We start from the raw sequence: 23,970 nt of genomic DNA on the forward strand, positions 1-23,970 counted from the left end.
GTAGCATTTTTGCTATGAATGCATTTACTTTAATGGAGATACTTGTTTGCTTTGTTGTTGGTAGAGTGTGCACATGTGTGTTTATGTTTGTGTATGTGTGTGTTATGTGGGAACCATGGCAATCTCAATTATCATGGTGTACTTGGCTTGGAAACAAAGCTTTTCAAATCTTGGTCAGCCTAGGCAGTGGAACTGTTGTTGATAAACATTAAAATCCATCATTTGACTAGCATTATGCTTAGCTTTCCCAAGTAAAATTATGTTTTGGTGGTTATAATTCAACATATAGTGCATCTAAATATGTAGCATAAGTTACGTTCCAGCAGGGTATGTGTATAGCTGTAATGGTACAAATTTAGAAACTTGCCGACTAGCAGAAAAATCTCACCTCTCCACAAATCTCAAGGGTAGTTCAGTCAAGATGGAAAAATATTTAAGTATAATTAAGTACAAATGATATTTCGTTTAGTAAATGGAATAAAATAAGAAAAGGCTTGACTTCCCCAAGTATTTTTTATGTGGCCCTACATTTTCACAGTGGTTTTTCTCTTTGGGAAAGGTGTTAACTTGTGAATGTATTTCCTATGAGGATTAATGCATTGAAATGTTAGGATTTGTTAGCACCATTTATTATGTTAACTCGGTTTTATTTATAATTTTCCTAATGGACAATAAACTACAAAGGTATGGGAGATGGAATAGAGAAAATTATTCTGGGGAGATCAGCTTTATCTGAACTGAATTGTCCCAAGATGAAGGGGAAAGAACACAAGAAGGCAGTAAGCATCTGCATATGACCTTGAATGGAGTAGAACTGATGAGTTTGCCTTTTTCACAGTATAGTTTAGAGCAGGCCTTGGTAAACGTGATAAAGTGTGAAAATAGTCATAAACATTAAATAGTTAATACAGTAAATATTTAAATATACATCCTTGTGGTTAAAATGCATAAAGTTCTGTTAGATGCCAGGAGTCAGGGTTAAAATGTTTGGGGATGGAGGCTGTAGAAACCATTTTAGATTCAGTTTTTACTTCTTCCTTAGAATTAGAAGATTTTAAAGTGTAACAGAGAGGAAAGCACAGTCTTGTTCTATGTATGGTTCAGTATCTGGTTCTGGCAAAGTTATCACTTAGTGGATAGAGATTATGGAGAAAGTATGCATTTACTGCCCTAAGGCAAATAGAAGATATTTGTTGTTTTATATAGATCTTTAAAGAAACAGATTTCCTTCTGGGATCAGGTCTGTCTGATTCTGTAGTATCTTAAGGAACAACATTTTTTGGGGGGGGGGATTATTACATATGAATTCAATACATGAATAAAATTTTGGTGAATTATAATTTTTTTATTACCAGACAGTGTCCTGTATTAAGTATCATTATACTTCATGTGGGATATGTGGATGGGTTGTTTCTAGAAGTAAGTAAATTAGTTCGTGTCACTTATACTATGAGCCTGAAAGTGTCACTTGGTACTATCAGTTCTCCAATTTTGAAAAATGTTCTTGGATGTGTTTTCAGTAATCTTATAGACAGTGTCTACCTTAATGTTGCACAAAATGAAAGTACCAAGAAAGTAGTTAAATCTGTTTGAAGACAGCACTAGAGTATTGTACTTTCAAGACAATATAGCTTCAACCTGGGTAGCTCCCCAAGGTGGTTACCAAAACGTTAGCAGTGAGACTTAGCACTTCAGTTTCTAGTTTTTCTTGGAAGAAGAACAGTGGTTGGAGTTAGATTTAATGAATAATTGGAAAAATCAGTTTTTCAACTTTACATGAAATGTTGAAGAAGGTATGGGAAATATAGAAAAGGGCAAAGAAGAAAACGAAAATTATAGCCTCATCAGCTGGAAATAAATGTTAACATTTTAGCGTTTAATTTCTAGTAATTTCTGTTTACATACATAGACTTTAATATTAATGGAATCATAATTTATAAGTGATTTTTTTCAGGTAGTTGGTAAAATGAAAATTTTCATATATTTAAAAGTAAATTCTGCTTTGCTGATCTAACACTTTTTTAATTAACACCTAAAATATTTAATTTTTTAACATCTTTAAGAAGTGGTATTGGTTATTTAGGGACACTTATTAAAAACTTTGTTTTGCTTTGCCTATAAGAAGACAGCCAGTTTTAAGCATTTCATGGAGGGTTATAGTCCATTTTAGGAGATCATGAGATTAGTTTTTGTGCATTTTACATTTGAGCTCCCTGTGAAATATCTTAGAGGAGACAAATAATAAATTAAGAGTTGGATATGCATCCTGGAGCTCAGAGGTGAGGTCTTAGTTGGAGAGAAAACTGTGTGAGTCATTAGGGTATTGAAGCCAGGGGCCTGGATGAGATTGTCGGGCCAGAACAGAGCCTGAGAAGAGGAGGGAGCCGAGACTAAGACTTGCAGATCCCTAACCTACAGAGGAAGAAAGAAAGTCATGGAAGCTGAGGGAGGGAGGAGAGTGCTTCAGGGAGGGTCGGGGGGTGGGTAGATGGAAAAGTTGTTTCTGTACCATCTTAGTAATCTATTGCATGAGGCTGACTAATATTTTTCTTTTTCAATTAATGGAAGATACCCCATTTTTTAAGATGTTATGATTGCCCAAAATTTATATTGATTTGTAAATTTCTAGAATATTAGATAGATGTCTATTTAAATATAGGTATAATAATATATTCTAAAGTGAAATGCAGATAACTTTTTCATTTCTGTTGTAAGTGTGCCATTCTGTTGTAAGTTAGCATAGATTATTAAAATAGAAAAAGTATATTTTTCTAAGGATTTTTCTAACGAAAAAATAATTTCCAAATGGCAATGCTTTGAATTTAAACTATAATGCTTATGAAACTGTTTGTGTGTCATTCTATTTGTAAGGTCAATCTGAACACAAAAATTATTGTTTATTTTATGGTAGTACATATACTTTCTGTTTGAATCTTTTTTGGTAGGAGGAAGTCACAGTTGTATGTTAAATTCTAATCCAGTAGAGTGTTAACAGGTATCAGACTTATTTGCTAATTTCCAGATATTGTAGTCTTAAATAATAATGTCAATGTTTTGATAATCAGGTGCTGGTAAGATCTTAATAAATACAAATAGGAAATATTATCTTCTTTTATAGGGTATATTTCAGAAATCGCTGGGTAAAGACTGTTCACCCAGTTGTGCATCAGTACTGTTTGATCTCAAGCGCACATTCCACCTTTCAGATGCCACAGAAAGAAGATATTCTTAAGCACCGAGTGGTTGTTGTTACATTGAATACTTCCCAGTACCTCTGTCAGTTGGACCTTGAACCTGGTATGCTGACTCAAGACACAGACAGGGTGTCTCTGAATGGCTAGGGCTTCTGCATTCAGTCTAGACCAGGGGTTGGCAAACTATTGCCTGTGGCCTGTTTTTGTAAATAACATTTTATAGGATGGAACACAGCCATGCCCATTTGCTTACCTATTTATTACCTATGGATGCTCTTGTGCCACAGCAGCTTAGTTGAATAGTTGCAAAAGAGATTGTCTAGCCAAGAAAACCTAAAATATATATTGTTCGACCCTTTACAAAAACAAAAATTGTCAACCCCTGGTTTAGACATTTCAGACATTTTAGTGACTGCTGTTCTATTTATTCTCTAATTGATCAGATGGTATTTATTTACTGTTGTGAATAAATGTGAAAAACTAAAATTTGGACGGTGTTGGTGTTTTTTACAGTTTTTTCACATTTTGTTTTAAAATACTTTTGTGTTGTTTAGAGTAGAGACAACAGTCATGATAGATATTTTTTTAACATACTATTGAGATTGTTGTAAGACAGGAACTATGTAAAATTAAACTAATGTTATACAAAGTACAGATACAAGGTGACAAGAAATTCTGATAAATATGGCAGAACTTAACCATCAAACAATGGTATCACTTTAATTGCTTTGGAAGAATATTCATTTATCGTTGCCATATTATAATGGTTGGCGTGGCTCAACACTTTTTTGCTTTCTCCTTTTGGAATTGCTTTCAGAGCCAGTGACAAATTCTTTTGAACATCCTGGAAGGTAGAGACTGTTCTGTCCGCCTGGTATTCCTGGCACCTGGCCCGGGGTATAGACACCTGGAAGCCCTTGATAAACCTCTCTTTATCTTAAATGAATGAGTGGTGGCCACATTTTCTTTTCTGAGGGTAGATTTAATTTTAGAAAAGCTTCAACATATTTCTGAGACATGTAAGTCTTTCTGAAACCGGTGAATAAGGTAGGTAGGTGATCAAACAGCAATACCATTAGCAGTTTTAAAAAAGAAAAGAGACGTGCCTCTCAGTAATGAGACTTATTTTCTTGTGCATGCAGCTCATAGCTGGCTGGTGAGGGCAGTTACAAAAGCAGAGTTTCAAAAATGTTTTGAACAGTGACTGCATCATTGGAATGAGTTATGTTTCCTCCCAACTGACTTCTTTGAATGGAACAACACTTATTTGAAATGTAAATTTTGGTATGTTTATTTAACAATCAGTCTCATTACTTTATGATTATACTCTGCATATTTGCCATATAGATTAAATACCCAAACCTCCTAAAGAGTATAGTTTTGTGAGGAGTAAAGAATGGCTTTGAAGAGTGTAGAAGAGTACTTATTAGAAATCAGCTATGCTTTGTCCTGGGTATTTATACTATATTTCATTTAATTCTCAGGTTAACCCTGTGGCGGGTTATTTTACAGATGAGAAAACCAAGGCCCCCGCTAAATCAGTTTGATGCGTTGAGGTTACCTTTACTAGCTAGCTTGAGCGAAGGTAAAACAATTTCATGATCTGTCCAGTTTCTGATTCCAGCCTGGCTCTATTTAATGAAAATATTATCTAATGAAAACAGTAGATTTTCTTCGCTAGTCTCAGGTTTTCCCCTAATTTAATTCTGTGTTTATATAATCACCTTCCTTAATCAGTCTTGTGGAACAAAAAGAACAAATTCTTTCAACAGGGAGAAAAATGCATGTGTCCATGTCTTGCTCGGGCCTCTGGGTAGAGACAACAGTTACTAATATTTGTGCTGTCAGCTACAGCTGTTTGTTTAAGTGGATGTTGTGAGGGTTATTAATGCATTCAGTATGACTTAGAAAGTCCCCACCTAAAAACAAAGTGCATTAGAAAGTTGTCTGAACAGATCGTTTGGAATTTGTTGATAGTTATAGAAATAGGGATGGAAACAGAGGGGAGGCTCTTGGGCCACTTACAGTAGGCTGATGAATTCAGAGATTGTATAACTCATCACTCTGTTGAGAAACTACTTTGTATTCTTTGCTATGTTAGTAAAAAGAGGGCGCCCTTCCTATCTTGTTGAGTTGGCAGTAGGGGACAACTTTTTCTTTCTCCACATTAAGACAGCAAGGAGATTTTTGCCTTTTTCCCCCCTTTTACGGGCAAAGGGACTTTTCCTCCTTTCCGTACACAGTATGAGTGTCAGCAGCAACCAAGACATAGGATGCCTCCTACTATAGCTGTTTGCATCTGGGGGACTTCTGATAATATACTTTTTGACATTTGTTATTAGTCTTTTTTTTTTTCCCCCAGACTGGTGATGTCTTCAGGGTTGGGTCTTAGACTAAAAAAAATTATTTATTTTATATGTATATACAGTGTGAGGCAAAAGTGGGTTTATAGTTGTTTGTATTGAAAATAATACAGTAATTAATAATACAAGAATAAGCTTTTGCGTACTCACAACTGTAAACCTACGTTTGCCTCCCCATATATATATATATACACACACCCACACCCACACACGTACAAACATGTATAGACATGTAAAATAAACCTAAATGATCAAATTAGTGAATATGCTAATAGATAACCTTTGATTTCAAAGTTGAATTATAACTTTCTCCTTTATATTAGGTTTTAGGTATGATTTTCTTTATTTTAATGCCTAATATGCATATTTGAGTTAAAATTATTTATAAACTACCATTGTTTTATTTTTTGGTGTTTAAGTGAATGCATAGAGAGAGGACTTTGGGGCTATCAGCGTTTAGTTGCCAACCCTTCTTTTTGGTGAAGAGCCACTATCTGGTACTTTTAAAATACTTTTAAATATAGCGATTCAGCTGTTAGTCGTGGGGCCTGTAGCACCAGATGCCATTTATGTATCTATTATTGAGTAAAATAGTTACTCCTTTTAACCTCTAGCTTTTAAATAATAATTTAAATTGATGATTTTTTCAATTGAGGCGCGGCATTAAAAGTACTCACAGCTTTTAAATTAGCACACTAAACTGTTTCCTTAGCAGAGATGAAAAACAGCAAAACTGCTCCAACCTTCGTTGCTGCTTTAATATGCTTTACTGTGTTTGCACTGTGCTTTGTAGGGTTTTTTACGCACATTCTGTTAGATGAAGCTGCCCAGGCCATGGAGTGTGAAACCATTATGCCTCTAGCATTAGCAACTAAAAGCACTCGGATTGTCTTGGCTGGTGACCACATGCAGGTAAGCCTTCTGTATTGTCATATTGAAAGGAACTTATAGAAAAACTATATTCCTATTAAAATCTGTTTTACAAATCTCTTCTGCCATAGTTAAGATTGAACTTATATAGTATCGTAGTTGTCAAGACATCCAGGAAAGAGTTGCATGTGTAGAGGAACAAATTCTAGTTTTGTTTCTTTGCCAGAAGTAGTTTAATTTTGTTCTTTAGCTGTCAAAGGTATAATCAAGAATGGCTCCTTATACTTTGTCATGAGAAAAAGGTTATTTTGCTAATTATTAAAAATTTTTTTATTCCTGGTCAGAATATCCTACCAGCTCACCATTTTAAAGATTTGATCAATTTTAGTGAAATAACTGGTTGACTGACTCCCCCAGTGATGCAGTGGGTTGCATTCCTGAAATTCCTGAATAGTAGCTATTTATTAGGTTGAGGGAGCCCTTACCAGCCTTTGCACAGGAGCTCGAGGTCAGGGTTGGTGTAATGAACGAAGTTAGAAATTCTAGCCTCATACTTCATAGCAGTAAAACTGTTCATAGGAAACATTTTTGGCGCTGCTTGTTCTAGCATCCAGCACGCTGGGGTTTAGGGTATCAGAAACCTTAGCATGGTGGATTTTTTAATGAGTGGCTTAAAAAATACATATATTTAATTAAGTTTTCTCTGTATGTTTGTCTGTTACAGCTCAGTCCTTTTGTTTACAGTGAGTTTGCCAGGGAGAGAAACCTTCATGTTTCACTACTTGATCGACTCTATGAGCATTACCCCGCTGAGTTCCCATGTAGGATTCTCCTTTGCGAGAACTACCGCTCCCATGAGGCCATCATCAAGTAGGTGTGACCGTCCCTCTCTCTGCCACACTTCCTGCTCTGGGGACAGGGACTCAGAACAGCATGTTGCTAGGGACAGAGTCTTCCCAGCAGTTATGCGGTGTTGCAAGTTATGTTTACTTTTATGTTCATGAAAGAAAACGTCAAAAATCAGCTGTAATTTTTCACAGAATAGGGCAGTTCTGGGAATGAACACTTTGGGCTCTGCTAGCTATGATACATTTTTCTGTGGCTGACTATATAGTACATATGTAAAACTACGCTGATGTAATAAACAGGTATGTTGACAAATCACATAATGGTTTGCTTATTGTATGGTATATAAGGAATCCGTTTGAGAGGAAGGAAGGAAGGGAGGGAGGAAGGAACACCATGAAACTTAGCAATAAAGTTTTAAAAGATTCTATTAAATGTAGCATGCATCCATAAAAGGAAAAATATCGTGACAGCTCAATGAATAGTCATAAACCGAGCACACCCATGTAACTGGATCCAGATCATTACACAGAACAGTGGCAACACTCTGGAAAGCCCTACTTCCACCAAAAACTTACCGTGCTTTAAAGTTTAGTATGATTTAATAATGTTGATTGTCGGCCATGTGAAAACCATTTTTAGGTTTCTCTGAAAGCAATAGGATAGATATAAAAATTTAAACTTAACTGTGGTTTTGTTAGTATCACATTTTGTGCTTCCTCTTTGATTGTTGCCAGTCATTTGCTGCAGTAAGTGATGAATCAGTACAGAGCATTCATTTTATTGGTGAAGACTTGAATGTCTTTCAGTTGTGTGTATTGTTTCAATATCTTTGCATGTATATGATCTACATATATAATAATATATATTAACCAAGAAAATATACTAGCTAGCACGTTTCCTCTTGGAGCAAGATTCTCATCTGTCATTGAACTGTTGTCATTTCTTTCTGAATTCTGGTTTTGTGCTTTACCTAAATCAATTCATTTAGCAATGGTATACCAGGAGCCTACTCTGATGTTCCTGCTGTAATTTTGGAGAAAATCTTGGCCTCTTTGGTATTAGATGCTTAGATTAAAATTGATCCTGGACATAAAGCAACATTATTAGAATTGACCAATATTTTTTTCTTATGGGTGAATTTAATTTTGATGATAGATTGCTCTTTATTTATTTATTTTTGTCTTTTTCTGCAGTTACACCTCTGAGCTCTTCTATGAGGGCAAACTGATGGCCAGTGGAAAGCAACCAGCACACAAGGATTTCTACCCACTAACTTTCTTTACAGCACGAGGGGAAGACGTACAAGAAAAAAATAGCACAGCTTATTATAATAATGCAGAGGTACCTTAGTTCTTTTGCAAATTGTTAATATTTTGCAGTCACATGATCTGGTCTTATTGAGCATTTATTTGAAATTTTTGGTTGACATCTTATTGGGTGTTTACTTCATTTGCATGAAAATAGTATGTAAAGTTTGTTCTTTCTTGTGTAGCTGATTTATTAAGAATCTCCTGTGGCAAACAAAAACTTTGATGTACATTTTGTCTTATGATGAAATACAAAGTACAAGACTTCATTGAAAAGGAAAGCCGGTATTATTTTATATAGATTATTATTGTTAGCCATCTGAAATAGACTGTGATTACATTTTATACTCAAATGAGGTCTCATTTTAAATGAGCAAGGCTTGAATTGTAGAATCCTGTGCTCCAGAGAGATCACACAGACCAAGATGATGATGTTGCTAACCCATTATGTGCTACAACTCATATGGTTCTCTTAGAATTTGACTTTTTAATTTCAAAAGAATGTGGGTAGTAAAAAGGGTTAGATAAGGCAGCAGACAAAAACCTGGTGAAGTCTTTAGGGGCCAGCAGGCCAGAGGCCGTTTGGATAAGTTCTGGTCATCATAGCAAGTGGAGTTTTGGACTTCACGAAACCCAGAGGAGGGGGCAGGGTGTGCATGGATTATGGGAATGGTTCTTGATCTGCAGTATCCATCTTCCTTTGTTCCTTAAGTCCCATTCTTTACTCATTTTATTTTCCAAGACGTGGCTTTTATGATGTAATAGTAATTCATTTTCCTTTAAAAAATTGATCAGAGACTTGTAGTTAGAAGTTAGTACAAGAAAATCAATAGTACCCACTTGATAAAATCCTAGCCAAAAGCAAAGAAACTTGACATTTTAGTTAGTGCCATTTAATTTTAAGAAAAGGTAAACTTTTCTTTAAGTGTTTGAAGTAGTGACAAATAACTCTAGGGTCTGCTTTATTACTTTTATACCCAGGTTGCAAACCACTAGCCTGAAAACTAGGAAACCAGCTGTGCTGGGGTGAGTGCTGACAGAGAAAGGCAAGCCTGAAATCCAGAAGGCTTGGTGGTCCTATTGTGACACGAGGGCTCAGAGCTGAGCCCTAACTGTGATCCTGGGGCAGGGTTGGTGTTTGCCAGAGACTAAGCTTCTCAGCCTGGGCCACTTGTTCCTTCATGGTGACTTGCCTGTTTCCCAGGAAACCTGCAGGCTATAGGACAAATAAGGGGCATCATCCTGGATTGGCAGTTAAACTAAAAAAAATTTTTTGGGGGGGAAAATAAATATTTTTCATAGTTAAAACATAAAGATAAGATTTGTGTGAACTTTAAATAGTAAACATGTAACTTGAGAGAAATTTAAAGCCACCTTGAATTTCACCACCAGAGCTTGGCTGTTCACTCAGTCTTGAGCCCCATGAGTTACTCCAGTGAAAATCTGTGAGATACATTGCCCTAGGGGCTCTTTCTACAAGGGGCAAACACTGATCCTTGTTCACTAGAGCTGGCAGAGGGGGTATAGGTGTTGTTTGGGCTGGGAGTAGAAGCTCTTTGGTTTATATGCAAGATTTTCCAAGTTTTGGATACCAGTATAGGCATGTTTGGGCAGTAAAATGTTGGCTTTTCTTGAGGGTAGAAGATGCATCGGTGAAACTCAGATCTAGGAAACCAGCCATGGTAGGGTGAGTGCAGGGAGAGGAAAGTGATCTAGAGCAAGTGGTACCAGTTACATCAAGAGGGGGAAAATGAGATTTTTTTTCTTTTATAGTGGTTCTGACTAAAATTTAGGAGGACATTATGAGATCTGAAAATGTTTTAGATTTCATATTATTATGAAAATAATTTAGTCTCACACAGACTTACATTCATAAGGAACTTAGAACAGAGGATGAGATTAAAAGTAAAATTAAAGAACCTGGAGCTGAATATTTATAACATCTTTGCTGTGTATAATTGTCCTTTGTTTAGGGAACATGCTTTTTGGTTGTATGTCACGTGTTTGTCTATCACTTGAATTTGTCTTTCACATGCTTAACGTGGAAGAATAAAAGAGAGTGAGAAAGGCCATCCCTTTTTTATTTTATTCTGATGGAACTCGTATCCCACAGTAATGAAATGGCCTTAATATAATGCCAAGGTAAGGGTGGAGGGGGGAAGCAGAATTTAAATACTAAGCACCAAGACACGAGTCTTAACCTTGAGAAATTCAGGATGAAGAGAGGCGCCATGGAAACAATAAGTAAGGCAGGATAAGTGAGAAGCAGGCAGACTTGTACACATACTGAAAAATGAGCCCACCAGGCTTCATGGAGCCCGTGGCAGAGAGGGGAACGTGGTTTGTGCCTCATACACACTGGGACGCTGTAGGTCGTTGTCACCTACATTTATAATTGTCATATCTTCCTGGAGGATTGACCTTTTTATCATTATAAAATGTCCATCTTTATCTCTGGTAGCGTATTTTGGTTTAAAGTCAGCCTGGCTGATGAGTGCAGCTGCTGCAGCCAGCTCGTGTGCTGTGTGCATGGCGTATTCCCAGCCTTCCCCTTTCACCCTCTCACAGACCCCGTCATTGCACTGTGTTCTTATGGTTTTTATTTGAAATCTGGTCTAAAATAATTGCATTTTGATTAAATTGTCTAATTCACTCACATTTAATGTTATTACTGGTATGGCTGGATTTACCTCTGCCTTTTGCTTTTTGTTTTCTGTGTCTTGTGTGTTTTGACCCTTTATTTCTGTTTTACTACCACTGTTTGCATTAAGTGCATTCTTATAGTGTCACATTTTAATTCCAGTAGTTATTTGTTAACTATCTTTTGAGTTGTTTTCTTAGTGGTTTCTCTAGGGCTTATAGTATACATCCTAACTTGTCAGAGTCAACTTCAGATTTAAACTAAATTCTAAAGAAATATGGAAACTTTACCCCACATTTCTGTATTCCCTCTTTCCCCTTTTTTGTGCTATTACTGTTTTTAATATTATATCTATATATATTACAACTCAGTGATACATTGTTATAATTATATAATTTTATGCCTTTTAAGCATCCTGAGAGTTTGCTGCATTAACCATCTAATTTACTATTTCTGGTTCTTTTCACTTCTTTCTGTAGATCTGAGTTACCATCTGGTGTCAATTATCAGTCACCTCCTTTGTGCTCTTATTGTCAAATATATTACATTTCTGTATGTTGTAGACTAACAGTACAATTGTGTACATGTTGTTTTATGCAATGCTATTTAAACCAGTTGAGAGGAGAAAGGAGAGGAAATATACTGATATACTCTCTTATAATTAACCACATAATTACCTTTAGCAGTGTGCTTTGTTTGTGTGGATTTAAATTACTGTCTGGTGTCACTTACTTTCAGCCTGAAGAACTTCCTTTAGTATTTCTTTCAGGGCTGGTCGGCTAGTAGTTTTTGTTTAACTGGGAACATCTTATTTTGCCTTCATTTTTAAAAGGTAGTTTTGCTGCATATTAGATTATTGGTTATTTCTTTCAGCACATTGAAATATGCTTTCCTACTGCTTTATTGCCTTCAGTGTTATTGAAGTTTCTTTATAAGTGATAAGTTGTTTTCATATTGCTGTTTTCAAGATTTTATTTTTGTCTTTGACTTCTAACATGTTGACTATAATGTGTCTGGATGTGGATCTCCTTGCAGTTATTTTACTTGAAGTTCACTGAGCTTGACCTGTAGATTAATGTTTTCATCAGGTTTATGAAATGTTTAGCCATTATTTGTTTGAATGTTTTTCTGCCCCTTCCATCTCTTCTTCAGGTTCTCCCTTTATGTGTATGTTGGTGAGCTTAATGGTGTTCCACATTTCTCTGAGGCTCTTTTCATTTGTTTCTTTCTCCTTCAGATTGCATAATCTCTATCTTCATGTTTGCTGATTTGTTCTTCTGCCAGTTTCAAATCTGTTGAGGCCCTATAGTGAATTTTTCATTTCAGTCATTTTACTTTCCATCTCCCTGGGACATAAATTGCCTAAAGTGTGATCCAATTGAAGTGGGCTTCTTGGCAGAATCAGAGTGTTGCCAGGTTGTGAGGCTTACTCTATTTCCTGGGCAGAACTTAGGGAGCAGTTGCTGTGGGAGGTTGTGGAGCTTGCTGTTCTCTGGTTGTCCCAGCCACCCCACCCCAATGGACCAAGAGCTCTGCGTGTGTTATGTATGTGTGTGCAAACTGTGCTGCTATCCAGGTGCTACCATCAGCTACTGCCACCACCCAGTATAGATCTGTAACCCAGAGCTGGGGAGATTAGGATCTGCTGATATTCATTGGCTGCTGAATCTACCCAGAATAGGCCTTCTGTCCTAGGAAGCTGGGGGAAATGGCAACTGTCACTTTGTTGAAAAGCCCAGTGGATCAGCTCTCCTGAAATATGGCCCATACGGGAAAGGGAGACTGCTGTCTTCACCCCACTGTCCCACTCAAATCCTCCCTACGTAGCAGGAGATTGGGATGGGGGAACAAGCATCACCCAGTTGCTGCTAACTGCTCAATATAGGCCTTCTCCAGTATAGAGCTGAGGAAAATGGGAGCTCTGAGCTTAACCAGCTGCCAAAACCAGCTAGAATAGCTCTTTCACCCCAGGGACCTGGGGCAGTTGGAAACTGCCCCTCAGCTGCTGAAACAGTCCTGTAGACAGAGCTGTGGGGGAGGGTGCAGTCCCTAGTTTGTATGCCCTGGCCTCTCACTCTTCTTACTGAGTTACTGTAGATTTTGTTGAATACAGTAAATGCTTCTCAATTTCTTATAAGCTCTTAGGTTAATCTCTAGAGGCATTCAGGGATTGCTTGCTAATTTTGACCAATTTAGTAGATGTCTGTCTGGAAGAGAGGTTTCCCTATTCCAAGTCTGTGTTACTTACAGGAACTCCTTGTGTCTGTAGAGGGGCAGCAGAGGCGTCTCCCCAACTTTCATCTATCCCCATATCTAACCAATTGGATGGATACAGCCTTGTCTTACTCCTTCTCATGGTAGATGCAGACCCACCTTTCTTGTTTCTTATAACGAGAGCACCATGTCTTCAGTCCAGTTTGCTCTTCTGAGTCCTCGGACAATGTGTATATTTGATGCACTTGCTGTTACATCATCGTAACAACAGGGCAATTGTCAGTCATTGCATTTGTATCTGGAAGTGGGAACTGCATTCTAGCCAATAGCCCTTAAGTGCTTGAAAGGAGTGAAAACTCAGATGTTATTAAGCACATTTACTGTTGTAAATTGAAGTAGATATTTATTAGCAAGTGGTAAATAAATCATGTATTTAAAAGACATTAAAAAAAGTTCTCCTTCCTCTCTAGACTCTTGAATGACCCTCTGTTGACCTTGCGTTATATATTTTTTTAAATTGGGAATTTGCTTTCTAAATATACAGTAGTCTTTTAGTAGGCAAGGAACATGTTTTATTAATCATTGTATTTCCCACTGTGCTCAGCATTGGAACTGTTTGATCAATTCATTGAATTAAAATAAATTGAACTACATTAAAAGCCCAATAAGTGGCATCTAAAATATTCATTTGGGTAAAATATGCCATTACTTTATTGCAAGGTTAATGAAATGGCTTGGGTGAACTTGTACCACTAGACGACAGTGAATTCTGAAAGTGTCTGTCTAATCCAGATTCGTCCTAGTCCCAGGAGTGGTTTGGTGCCAGCTCTTGGCTGCCTGCTTAGTTATACCATTGGGGGAGGGGGCGGTGCTAGACCTTTTACTGCTGAGACTTAAGTGGTGACACTCACTCTAGGAATCTCCTAGTTGGGTGGTTGGTTTCTTTGGCCTTCTCTGGAGAGAGTGGGCTGAGAACTCCTGGGACTGTCGGGACTTGCTTCTCTGTTTCCCTTGATGGGGTTGCCAGTTTTAGGGCCGCATCCCTGTCCTCCTCCTACACGGGAACTCGAGCCTGTTCTCAGTTAAAAATGGAGACTGGGTAGAGAGGGTGGGGACCACTTAGTTGCCAATTACATCGTCTTGGATTTTCATGTTTTCACGGGGTGCATTATTGTAGAATTTACTGTTTGAAATGTAAATAAAATGTTTTTATTCTCACTGTGTTTATAAAAGCAAAGCATTATTCTTATTTAGAGGTAATTTACAAATGACATTTGCTAAATGGAACCCTTTGTACAGCTGTTTCGGTTACCATATTCTTTTCTCTGAGCACTGTGTAACTTTACTGTGTGTGTGTGTTTAAAGGTATTTGAGGTGGTGGAACGCGTGGAGGAGTTGAGAAGGAAGTGGCCAGTAGCGTGGGGGAAGTTAGACGATGGCAGCATCGGCGTGGTGACTCCTTATGCTGATCAAGTGTTTAGGATACGTGCTGAACTTCGAAAAAAGAGATTATCTGATGTTAATGTAGAAAGGGTGCTAAATGTTCAAGGTGAGTATTAATTGAAATGAACTAAGTTTTTCAGATGCTTAAGTCTTAAAGTGTGTGCACATTGGATTTTTAATTCTCAAGATCTCTTTTCTGGACAAGTAATTATGTCTTCATTTCATATCAAGTTCTTTAATGCCAAATTTGGCAATTAAAGGTCAAGCTCATTTACATGTTCATTAAATTTTTATATCCAAATAAAAGATGTATGAACAAATTAACTTTTTCAATGATCGTAATTGTATAAATGCCACATGTGATATCTGTAGCGTATAACACCTACTGTTGTTATACTCTATCTGAGAACTAATTTGTTCATAAAAATTTTTACAGACATGTAATTGTCAATTAAGTTCTGTTTAAATGAACTTTTAAAGGCAGAGCTTTTTTTTTATCTACAGACTATCCTAAGTGAATACTTACCAGCAACTAGTTGTCATAAAGTTTGTGCTTTTAAGTATATATGAAACAACACTATGATGTGAATCATGCTAAAAAAGTCCTGTTCAATCTTAGGTTTCACAGTAATATACAGTAGTAAGAGTAATACAATTTCTAAATCATGGGGGAAAATAGCTCCACTATACCATTTGTTGTCCAGATCATGCAGAATTTGAGTGCATTTTAGAAGGAATGGTATTAGTAAACTGGAAAGCACCCCAAGGAGATCTAGTTAATGGTCTAGAAACTGCCACATGGGACCCAGGAATGGTTGAAAGAACTAGGATTGTTTCGCCTAGAGAAGAGAAGACTAAAGACTGACATGAAAACTGTTCAAATATTTGGAGATCTGTCATAGAATGAGGGAATAGATGTGTTACTATAAGAGAGAGCATTAAAAAATGTACAAACTTGATTCTGTAAGGCTTCCTTATGGAATCAGCTGTGTCTGCCTTGGGCATTGAGAGGCTAGGAACCTTCATGCTTCAAGGAAGCTTCCTTGTATTGAGTGGGACCTTGGAATAGATAATCACTAAGGTTGGTTCTGCAATAATACTAAAATTTTTAAAAGTAAAATTTAACATTTAACCATTTTTATGTCTATATTCCACTTCCCTTCTCCTCCCAGCCCCTGGCAGCCACCATTGTACTGCCTGTCTATGAATTTGACTACTCTAGGTACCTCATTTGAGTGCAGTATTTGTCCTTTTGTGACTGGCTTATTTTGCTTAGCATAATGTCTTCAAGGTTTATACAGGTTGTAGCATGTGTCAGAATTTCCTTCTTTAGGCTGAATAATATTTTATTATATGTATACACCACATTTTGTTTATCTGTTCATCTGTTGAGGGACACTTGGGTTGCTTTCACCTTTTGGCTGTTGTGAATAGGGCTGCTATCAACATGGCATACAGATATCTGTGTGAGTTCCTACTTTCAGTTCTTTTGGGTAGATTCCCAGAAGTGGAATTACAGGATCATGTGTTAATTCTATGTTTAATTTTTCAAGGAACCACCATACTGTTTTCCATGGTGTTTTATATACCATTTTACATTCTCACCTGCAGTGCATGAGTTCCAGTTACTCCACATCCTTGCCAATACCTGTCATTTAGCAATAACATGAAAAGAAAAGAAAAATGCCTTCTTTATTTTATCAGTGGTTCGGAATAACAATCTTAACTCTTCTTTTTAATTTTTTTAATAGGAAAGCAATTCAGAGTTTTGTTTCTTAGCACAGTACGTACAAGACATACTTGTAAACATAAACAGACACCAATTAAAAAGAAAGAACAACTGCTGGAAGATTCCACAGAGGACTTAGATTATGGTTTTTTATCTAACTACAAACTTCTCAATACTGCCATCACAAGAGCACAGTCCCTGGTTGCTGTGGTGGGTGATCCCATTGCTCTGTGTTCCATTGGAAGATGCAGGTAATTATGTGTCAATGATTGAGACATTAAAGGGAAAATGTAGAGTAATTTTCATACCTATGTGCACATTTATTTATATGACCTTTTGGCTAATTAAAATCAAGTTTAATTTTACGTGATAAATAGAAGGAACACAAAAATATATTGCTTTGAGTCTCTTTTATACATAATTGTGTATTCAGTCAGTCAGTCATCAGTTAACAGATATTTCTTGAGTGCTTACTATGTTCTAAGCACTCTTCTAGCTGCTAAGGGTAGATCAGTGAACGAAATAGACAAAAATCTCTGCCTTTGTGGGGCTTACATTTTACTGGGGAGGAGAAGAAGACTGACAATAAACAAAATAAGATGCAGTGTTGTATTTTATGTGGTAAGTTCAATGGAAAAGAAATAGCATGTTAAGGGGAATTAGGAGTGACAGGTGGGGTGGCTGGTTTGTGATTATCAGTGTGGTCAGAGGAGGCCTCACTGAGAAGCTGACACTGGAGGTGAGGGGTTGCAGACACCTGGGGTAAAGTGCTCCAGGAAGAAGGAACAGCTACAGCAGGGGTTCCCAGGGACTGTTGTATCTGTGTGTCTCTTTGACGGAAATGACATTTTGTATCAACACTGCATTTTCCCACTTTATTGTTTTAACTCGTTTTTGCTGGATTTCTTTCTCCACTCATTTTTCTCTCAAGGCTTCTCAATGTAAATAATTCTTCCTCTCTGGTTAATCCAGAGGATCTGAAAGTCAGGGTGGTTAGAAGTTGTTAACTTGTCTTTGGAGAACATTGTTCATATTCCTTAGATTGTAGTCATAAGAACTGTTTCTACTAAATTGCTGTTAAAATATCAACAGACTCTCCTTATAAATAACTCCAAAAATTTACCAACATGAAGATTTTTTTAAAACCTTTAGCCCTTTCTATAGAGGTGAATTACATGAGATAAGCATTTTCACCCCATCTCTGACATAAACCGTTACTTTCTCAGAGCAAGTAGGTGAATGATTCTTTCTGAGGCCATGCTGTCAGAATTGTCCAGTGCTGATTTTTAACTTGAAACCAGCTCTACTGGCTGCTTTTTTGTTACTACTGAGCTTGGGTATGCCAAGGGCTGCAAATTAATTTGTAAGCTAGGCAAAATATGTTCAGAGAGGTAAATATATTGTATAGGGAGGAAAAAGTCACGTGACCAGTAGCTAAATGGGAATGTTGGTTATCTATGTTATTTGGACTGTTTAATCATGGCTCTAACCCAAGAGCTGATAGTTGAGGCGTATGGATATTTATGCTTTAATCTTTCTAAATTCATTAGAAATTAATTTAATTTCACAATATAAGTAAACCTGGAGAACATGTGATTCTTAGATACTATAAAAATGGAGGCATACATTTTTTGTAGTTTTGAGTTAATTAGAAACACTCCCTCCTAGCCCCCCTCTTCCATTTGATATTTAAAAAACACTAGTATGATATTTCCAAATATTGATCAAGTTTTCAAGGAATAATTACTGTGTATATACTACCAGTTTAGAAGGTAACCGGTTATATAATCTTTTTTGTTGTAAAGTACTTTTAAATAGAACTTTTCTGTTAACCCAAAATGAACGTAGTGAACTTCCCCCTCCCCAACTTGCCAAGCCAACAACTATTAATGTGATAGCTGCTGTTTATTGCTAGCTTTCTCTGTGCCAGGTGCTAGGTTAAGTGTTTTGCACACTTTGCCACGTTCAGTCATTCCAACAACCCTGCAATGTGGGTATTTTATTTGCATTTTAAGTGTGCAGCCTGATTCAGAGAGTTGAAATTACTGCCAGGGTAACATAGCTATTAAGTGGTTCACTCAAACAGATGTCAGATTGACTTCAAAATCCAAGCTCTTCTCACTGGTTACCCTGCCTTTCTCAGGAGGTGATGAATGTATGGATAAGTCTGCACTGAATGGGGAGAGGCAAAGAGAGGAGTCATACATGGCTTCCAACCGGTGTGTTTGGGGAAGGTCTTCCTTTTAGCGGAATTTCTCTAGTTGCAAATTCCATTCACTCTGTGAGATACAACCGTATTTCACATGTGTAGAGATGTGCCTGTGTGTGTCTGTATTCTATCCCTCCCTCCCCCCTCGCCCCCCATGACCTAAGGACATCAAGTGATTTTTCAGTGTTTTATCAGTGATCCTAGAAGCATAAAAACAAAACCAAATTTTAGTTCATCTAGTGATTAAAAGAGGGTTTATGCCCTTTGAAATACTTATAATGTAGAGACACACTTGAAAAAAATTGTTAATCTAGTAATATGTTCACATTTTAGGGAGGGCCTGAATTTCAGTGAAGGCTTTAAATAAGCATAGTGGTGAAGTCTTCTCATTTTGAATGTAGATGAAATTCTCAAGTGATCCTTCAGTTACATGTTCAGAAATGCCTTATAATGCCATGCATAGTATTTCATTAAAGTATTAGGAAGTTCCAGGTCAGTGTGAATAGTTTTTGAAAGAACCTTCACAAAGAGGAAAAAGGAAAAATTTTAGCTTTAAAACTAGTAATTTTTAAAGGAAAAAATATGTTTCTCTTAAAAGTGAGAAGTCTTTTCAATAGTAAAGTATAATAATACTGTCAGTAATGAAGCATTTATTTCAATAATGAGGTATAATAATAATAATAATGATGATGATGATGATGATGTTGGTGCCCTGTTTCACACATGAAGAAACTGAGGTACAAAGAGAGGTTCAGTAATTTGCCTGAAGTGTCACAATAGCTCTTGAACGAACAGCAGCCACACTGAAACCCAAGCAAGTCTAGTTCTGGAATCCATGCTCTTGACCATTTTGCTGTATCAATGGGGCAATTAAGAGAGAAGTAAGATTTCAAATGGAAATTTCAGGTTACTTTCAGAACTAGTTTAACTTGATTAACTTATGTAAGTGCTTAGCATTACTTGTGAAATGTGACCTTTGGCTCAAAGGCTGCTTCTTCAAGATCCCTGGGGTCCTGTAGACAAAGATGGTCAGGAGCTACTAGTATGAGGTGGTTTGACGGTTTCTTCAACTCCTGCTCAGTGAAGTTCAGGTCAGTGAGGGCAGTATATGAACGAGGTATGGAGTTTTATAAGGTAACTTGAAAATAGAGCAAGTTCTTGGATTTAGCTATGTAAGCTGAAAATGAAAATACATTGTAAAAATTTGATATTAAAAACTGAGCTAGAGTAAAAGCCAATCCGTTCTCTCCTTGTTGTTTTGCTGTGTCTTGAAATTTCACACAAATATGAAATGCCCCTCTATGAAACTGATACTTTATCAATTTAGGGAGGGCCTGAGTTTGGTTTATCAGTTAGACCAAAAAAACTTCCTTTTGAATACAGCATGTAGTAGAATTGTGTTGATAAATATTCATACAGTTGAGTACTGTGAATTTTAAATCAAAAGGGTGGGAAAGTTTATGGATTTTAGACCCTGAGTGCTGTATTAAAGATAATCCTTCCTTAGCTATTAGGCTATGAGAAAAAAACCCACCTTGATTCCTTCAGAAGAGTCCTTAAGAATAAAAATAAAGAACAGATTTTAGTGTATATTAGCAACACACTCTTCCTGTAACTGAATGGCTGTCTTTATGTCTTATTGGCAAGAATGCATAATAATACAGGGTGTCCCCCAAAAATGTTATATGCTTTGAATGATTATAAAGTCAGTGTTTATTAATATACTGTTCATTTTCAAAATTTAAGAAATTATAGAAATGAATAATTTTGTTAAGAGTGCATACATTTTTGGGGGACAACCTATATTTGTAGCATTTTTACTTTTTCTGTTGTTGGCATATAGGCCTGAAATTTTTTCTGGACCCATTTTTTTTTTTTTTTTAATATATCTTTATTGATTTCAGAGAGAGGAAAGGAGAGACAGAGAGATAGAAACGTCAATGATGAAAGAGTCATTGATCGAGCCCGCAACCCGGGCATGTGCCCTGACTAGGAATTGAACCCCGATCGCCTGGATCCTAGGTCGACACTCAACCGCTGAACCATGCCTGGCCGGGCTGGACCCATTTTTTAAACTCATTTTTAAAAATTAGAAAAGATGGTAGAAGGCATATGTAAGAGAAACATAGTTTGAAATCAAACTGCAAAGTTTTATGAATATGTTAATCCAATTCCCATTCATATATACTACCTTTTATAATATAGACCTTTTCATTTATGCTTCTTGAAGCCATCTTGATTACCCGCTGTCCACCTGGACACAAGGATACCCACTTGGGAAGAATCCATTTCACATATCTTTTATAGCAAATAAAACATTATTTGAACCTCATATTAAAGATAGGTATGCGTATTTATAATAGTCACTTAAAATTTTAAAACTTTTTATATGTTGTCTTTTGTAATACGTTTTTAATATTTTATTTACATTGGAGATCTGTTTTCAAACCTCTAGGAGCAACAGTGTACAACCACAAGTTTTGAATGTATTTTTCTCCATTAGTATTTATTAATTTGATTAGGAAATGAATAATTAACATTAAAATTAGTATTCCAGCTTCCTGTATTTTTCATAATTAATTTAACTCTTAACTTAGTCAATTAATATTATAACTTATGCTTGTGACAAGCATCTGTTAAATAAGAGAGAAGTATAGGAGTAGCTAGTTACTTTTTAAGAATCCTCATGCAGGGTTTATCTACTTTGTGGCTCAGATTTATGTCCTGAGTTGGGTTTCCTTTGTTGTCCAGCACCAGGCTACTTTGGCCCCATAATTCAAATTAGTTTGAGTGTGTGAGTGTGTGCATGTGTAGGTGTGTGATATGTATATTTGATGTGTGTAGAATGTATATGTACATGTAAGTATGCCTAGAAGAACAAGTCCTCTATAAAATGAGTTATCAGTTTTGAAATCCTTATGTGGATAACAAAAACCGTCATTCTAGGTTAGTGTGGCTAGTTGAGCATTGGCCATGTTACTTGGGATTGATCAGCCAAAATTAATTGAGAGCATACTTTGTTGTTCCACAATACTAGACATGGCTCTCATTTCAGAACCAACTTTTGAAGTTTTGTGATTTAGTGGGAAGATTATATCTGAATCAATCAGATGAATATTGGACCTAAGGAGTTAGGGGAGGGGGAGGAAATTCGAAATTATCTGTAGTCGCTGTGTTTATTTCTGTGTTCTCATCTACTGAAATTGTAAACTGATCTTCTAAATCTTTTCTGTAGGAAATTTTGGGAGCGGTTTATTGCCCTCTGTCATGAAAATAATAGCCTACACGGAATCACTTTTGAACAGATCAAAGCTCAGCTAGAGGCTTTAGAACTGAAGAAGACGTATGTGTTGAATCCACTGGCACCCGAATTTATCCCGCGGGCTCTAAGACTGCAGCATTCGGGAAATGCCAGCAAGCTGCAGCAGTCACCCCCCAAGGTAAAGCCTGTGAAGGAAACCGAAGAGGCTAACAGGGGAAAGAGCGCGGAAGTGTCAGAGGTTAATTGGGCTGCTAGTTGCTTTAAGTATTGAAGGTTACACTGGGTGGCAAGCAGTTTCTGCAGGGAAATTATCTAGTGTGGACATGTAAGCGGAAATACAGTGTGGTTAGCCATGCTTCATGTCACGATCATCCTCAAAGTTTTCAAGTGCCTGGTTTCCTCTTGTGTCCTTTGAATAATATAACCTCCCAGTCCTCTCTACTGATAGACTTATTTTAGTAAGATGTGAGTAAAACGAAGCAAGTTTAAAAGACTAGACTATCACACTCATTAAAAGCATATTTTTATAAGGAGTAATATTATAACAATATTTGTATAAAGAAAGTAGTTCTAATCCTTTGTTGACTATTAGTTCATTTTAAGTGGTATTTGACACAGTGAGAAAATGTGGCCAACTTCTTGAAGGTTACTTAAGTAATCCAGTCAAAGGGAGTGCAGGGGGGAGAGTCAAAGCCATTTCTACTTTTAAACCATAGTTATTTTGGACAGAGACAGCTGGTTTATTTACTAGAGTGCCTGGAAAAAAAATGCTTGCCCTTATCTAGAAAAGAAAGTTATGAGAATGACATGTTTAGTATTTGTTCCAGTGTTTTGTTGAACTTATAGTCATCAGCATGGTATTAAACTTACTGACATGAATTAATAGAGTATGTCCGTTTTGGGCTTCATTTAAAAAACCTAATGTGTAAGCAGTAGTCAATCGTTTAATATCTTGAAAATTTTTTAGCTAAATAGGTATTAAGCTGAAAATAGAACTACTTTCTATGTTAATATACTGTTGTATACTCTTAGTTTAATAAAAATTAACCTAGTGTGCAATAATGCTTTAGTGACTTGGGGTTACTAGGGGATTAAGCATTTTGCATAACTGAATCTTCTGGATTTCTAAAGCTAAAACTATTAATAAATAATTATTTATCATGTCAGCTTTATGGTAGGTGCTAGAGAAGCAGAAATAAGCAAATTAGCCTCCAGTAGCAGATGTTGGAGGGGTGATGGCCAGAAGAGGAAGGTGGGTTTTAAGATAATTTCCACCATGGATATCTTGTTTAGGAGTCCACTGAGTGGGTAGAGATAGTGGGAGATTGGGGAGACATGTCAAAAACTAGAATATAAGCTCCATTAGGGTGGAGATTTTTTTTTTCTGTATTAGTTACTGCTCTAGCCTATGTGCCTAGTACAACATCTGGCTCATCATAGGTCCTTTGAAGTATTTTTTAGATAAATAACTGAAGCTTAAGAAAGAGCTTATGCAGAAGGCTTTACAGACTCTACAGGGAACAGCAAGTAGCCTCGGGTATGTGAGGAGTAGGGACTTCAGGTAGAAAGTTTAAAATTTTATTTTTATTTAAAGTGTTGTAAAATAATTATGCCCTTTACACATTCTTAAATATAATAAACTCTTATTTAATTGAGCAATGTAAGCATCAGTTAATGTGCTATAGATTTAGCTAGATTAGAGCCATGATGCCAAATGTCTGCCGCTAAGCAAGATCCTGCAATTTTTGTTATTGTTTTAAAAGTGAAGAAAATATATGTTGAATCCACTTGCTTTCCCAAAACCATAAATTTCCTGAAGTCAAAAATACTATTCTTGATTCTTTTTATGGCCCCTAGTGCCATAGTGGGTGCACATAGTGGGTGCTCAG

At 36.6% G+C, this 23,970-nt stretch overlaps 1 protein-coding gene across 4 annotated transcripts in view; it reads left to right on the forward strand.

The window, feature by feature from the left end:
- Positions 1–23,970, forward strand: part of HELZ (helicase with zinc finger) — a 114,072-nt gene that overhangs the window by 61,629 nt on the left and 28,473 nt on the right. For all 4 annotated transcript variants that reach the window (XM_087826309.1, XM_087826310.1, XM_016204721.2 and 1 more), the window contains 7 exons: positions 3,119–3,297; positions 6,351–6,469; positions 7,152–7,297; positions 8,470–8,617; positions 14,804–14,987; positions 16,633–16,861; positions 22,055–22,259. In XM_087826309.1, the coding sequence (XP_087682435.1) occupies positions 3,119–3,297; positions 6,351–6,469; positions 7,152–7,297; positions 8,470–8,617; positions 14,804–14,987; positions 16,633–16,861; positions 22,055–22,259 (1,210 nt within the window). The remainder of the gene's footprint in view (positions 1–3,118; positions 3,298–6,350; positions 6,470–7,151; positions 7,298–8,469; positions 8,618–14,803; positions 14,988–16,632; positions 16,862–22,054; positions 22,260–23,970) is intronic.

This window comes from Miniopterus natalensis, chromosome 17 (genome assembly GCF_054644295.1).
Source record: "Miniopterus natalensis isolate mMinNat1 chromosome 17, mMinNat1.hap1, whole genome shotgun sequence".
Lineage (NCBI taxonomy): Eukaryota > Metazoa > Chordata > Mammalia > Chiroptera > Miniopteridae > Miniopterus > Miniopterus natalensis.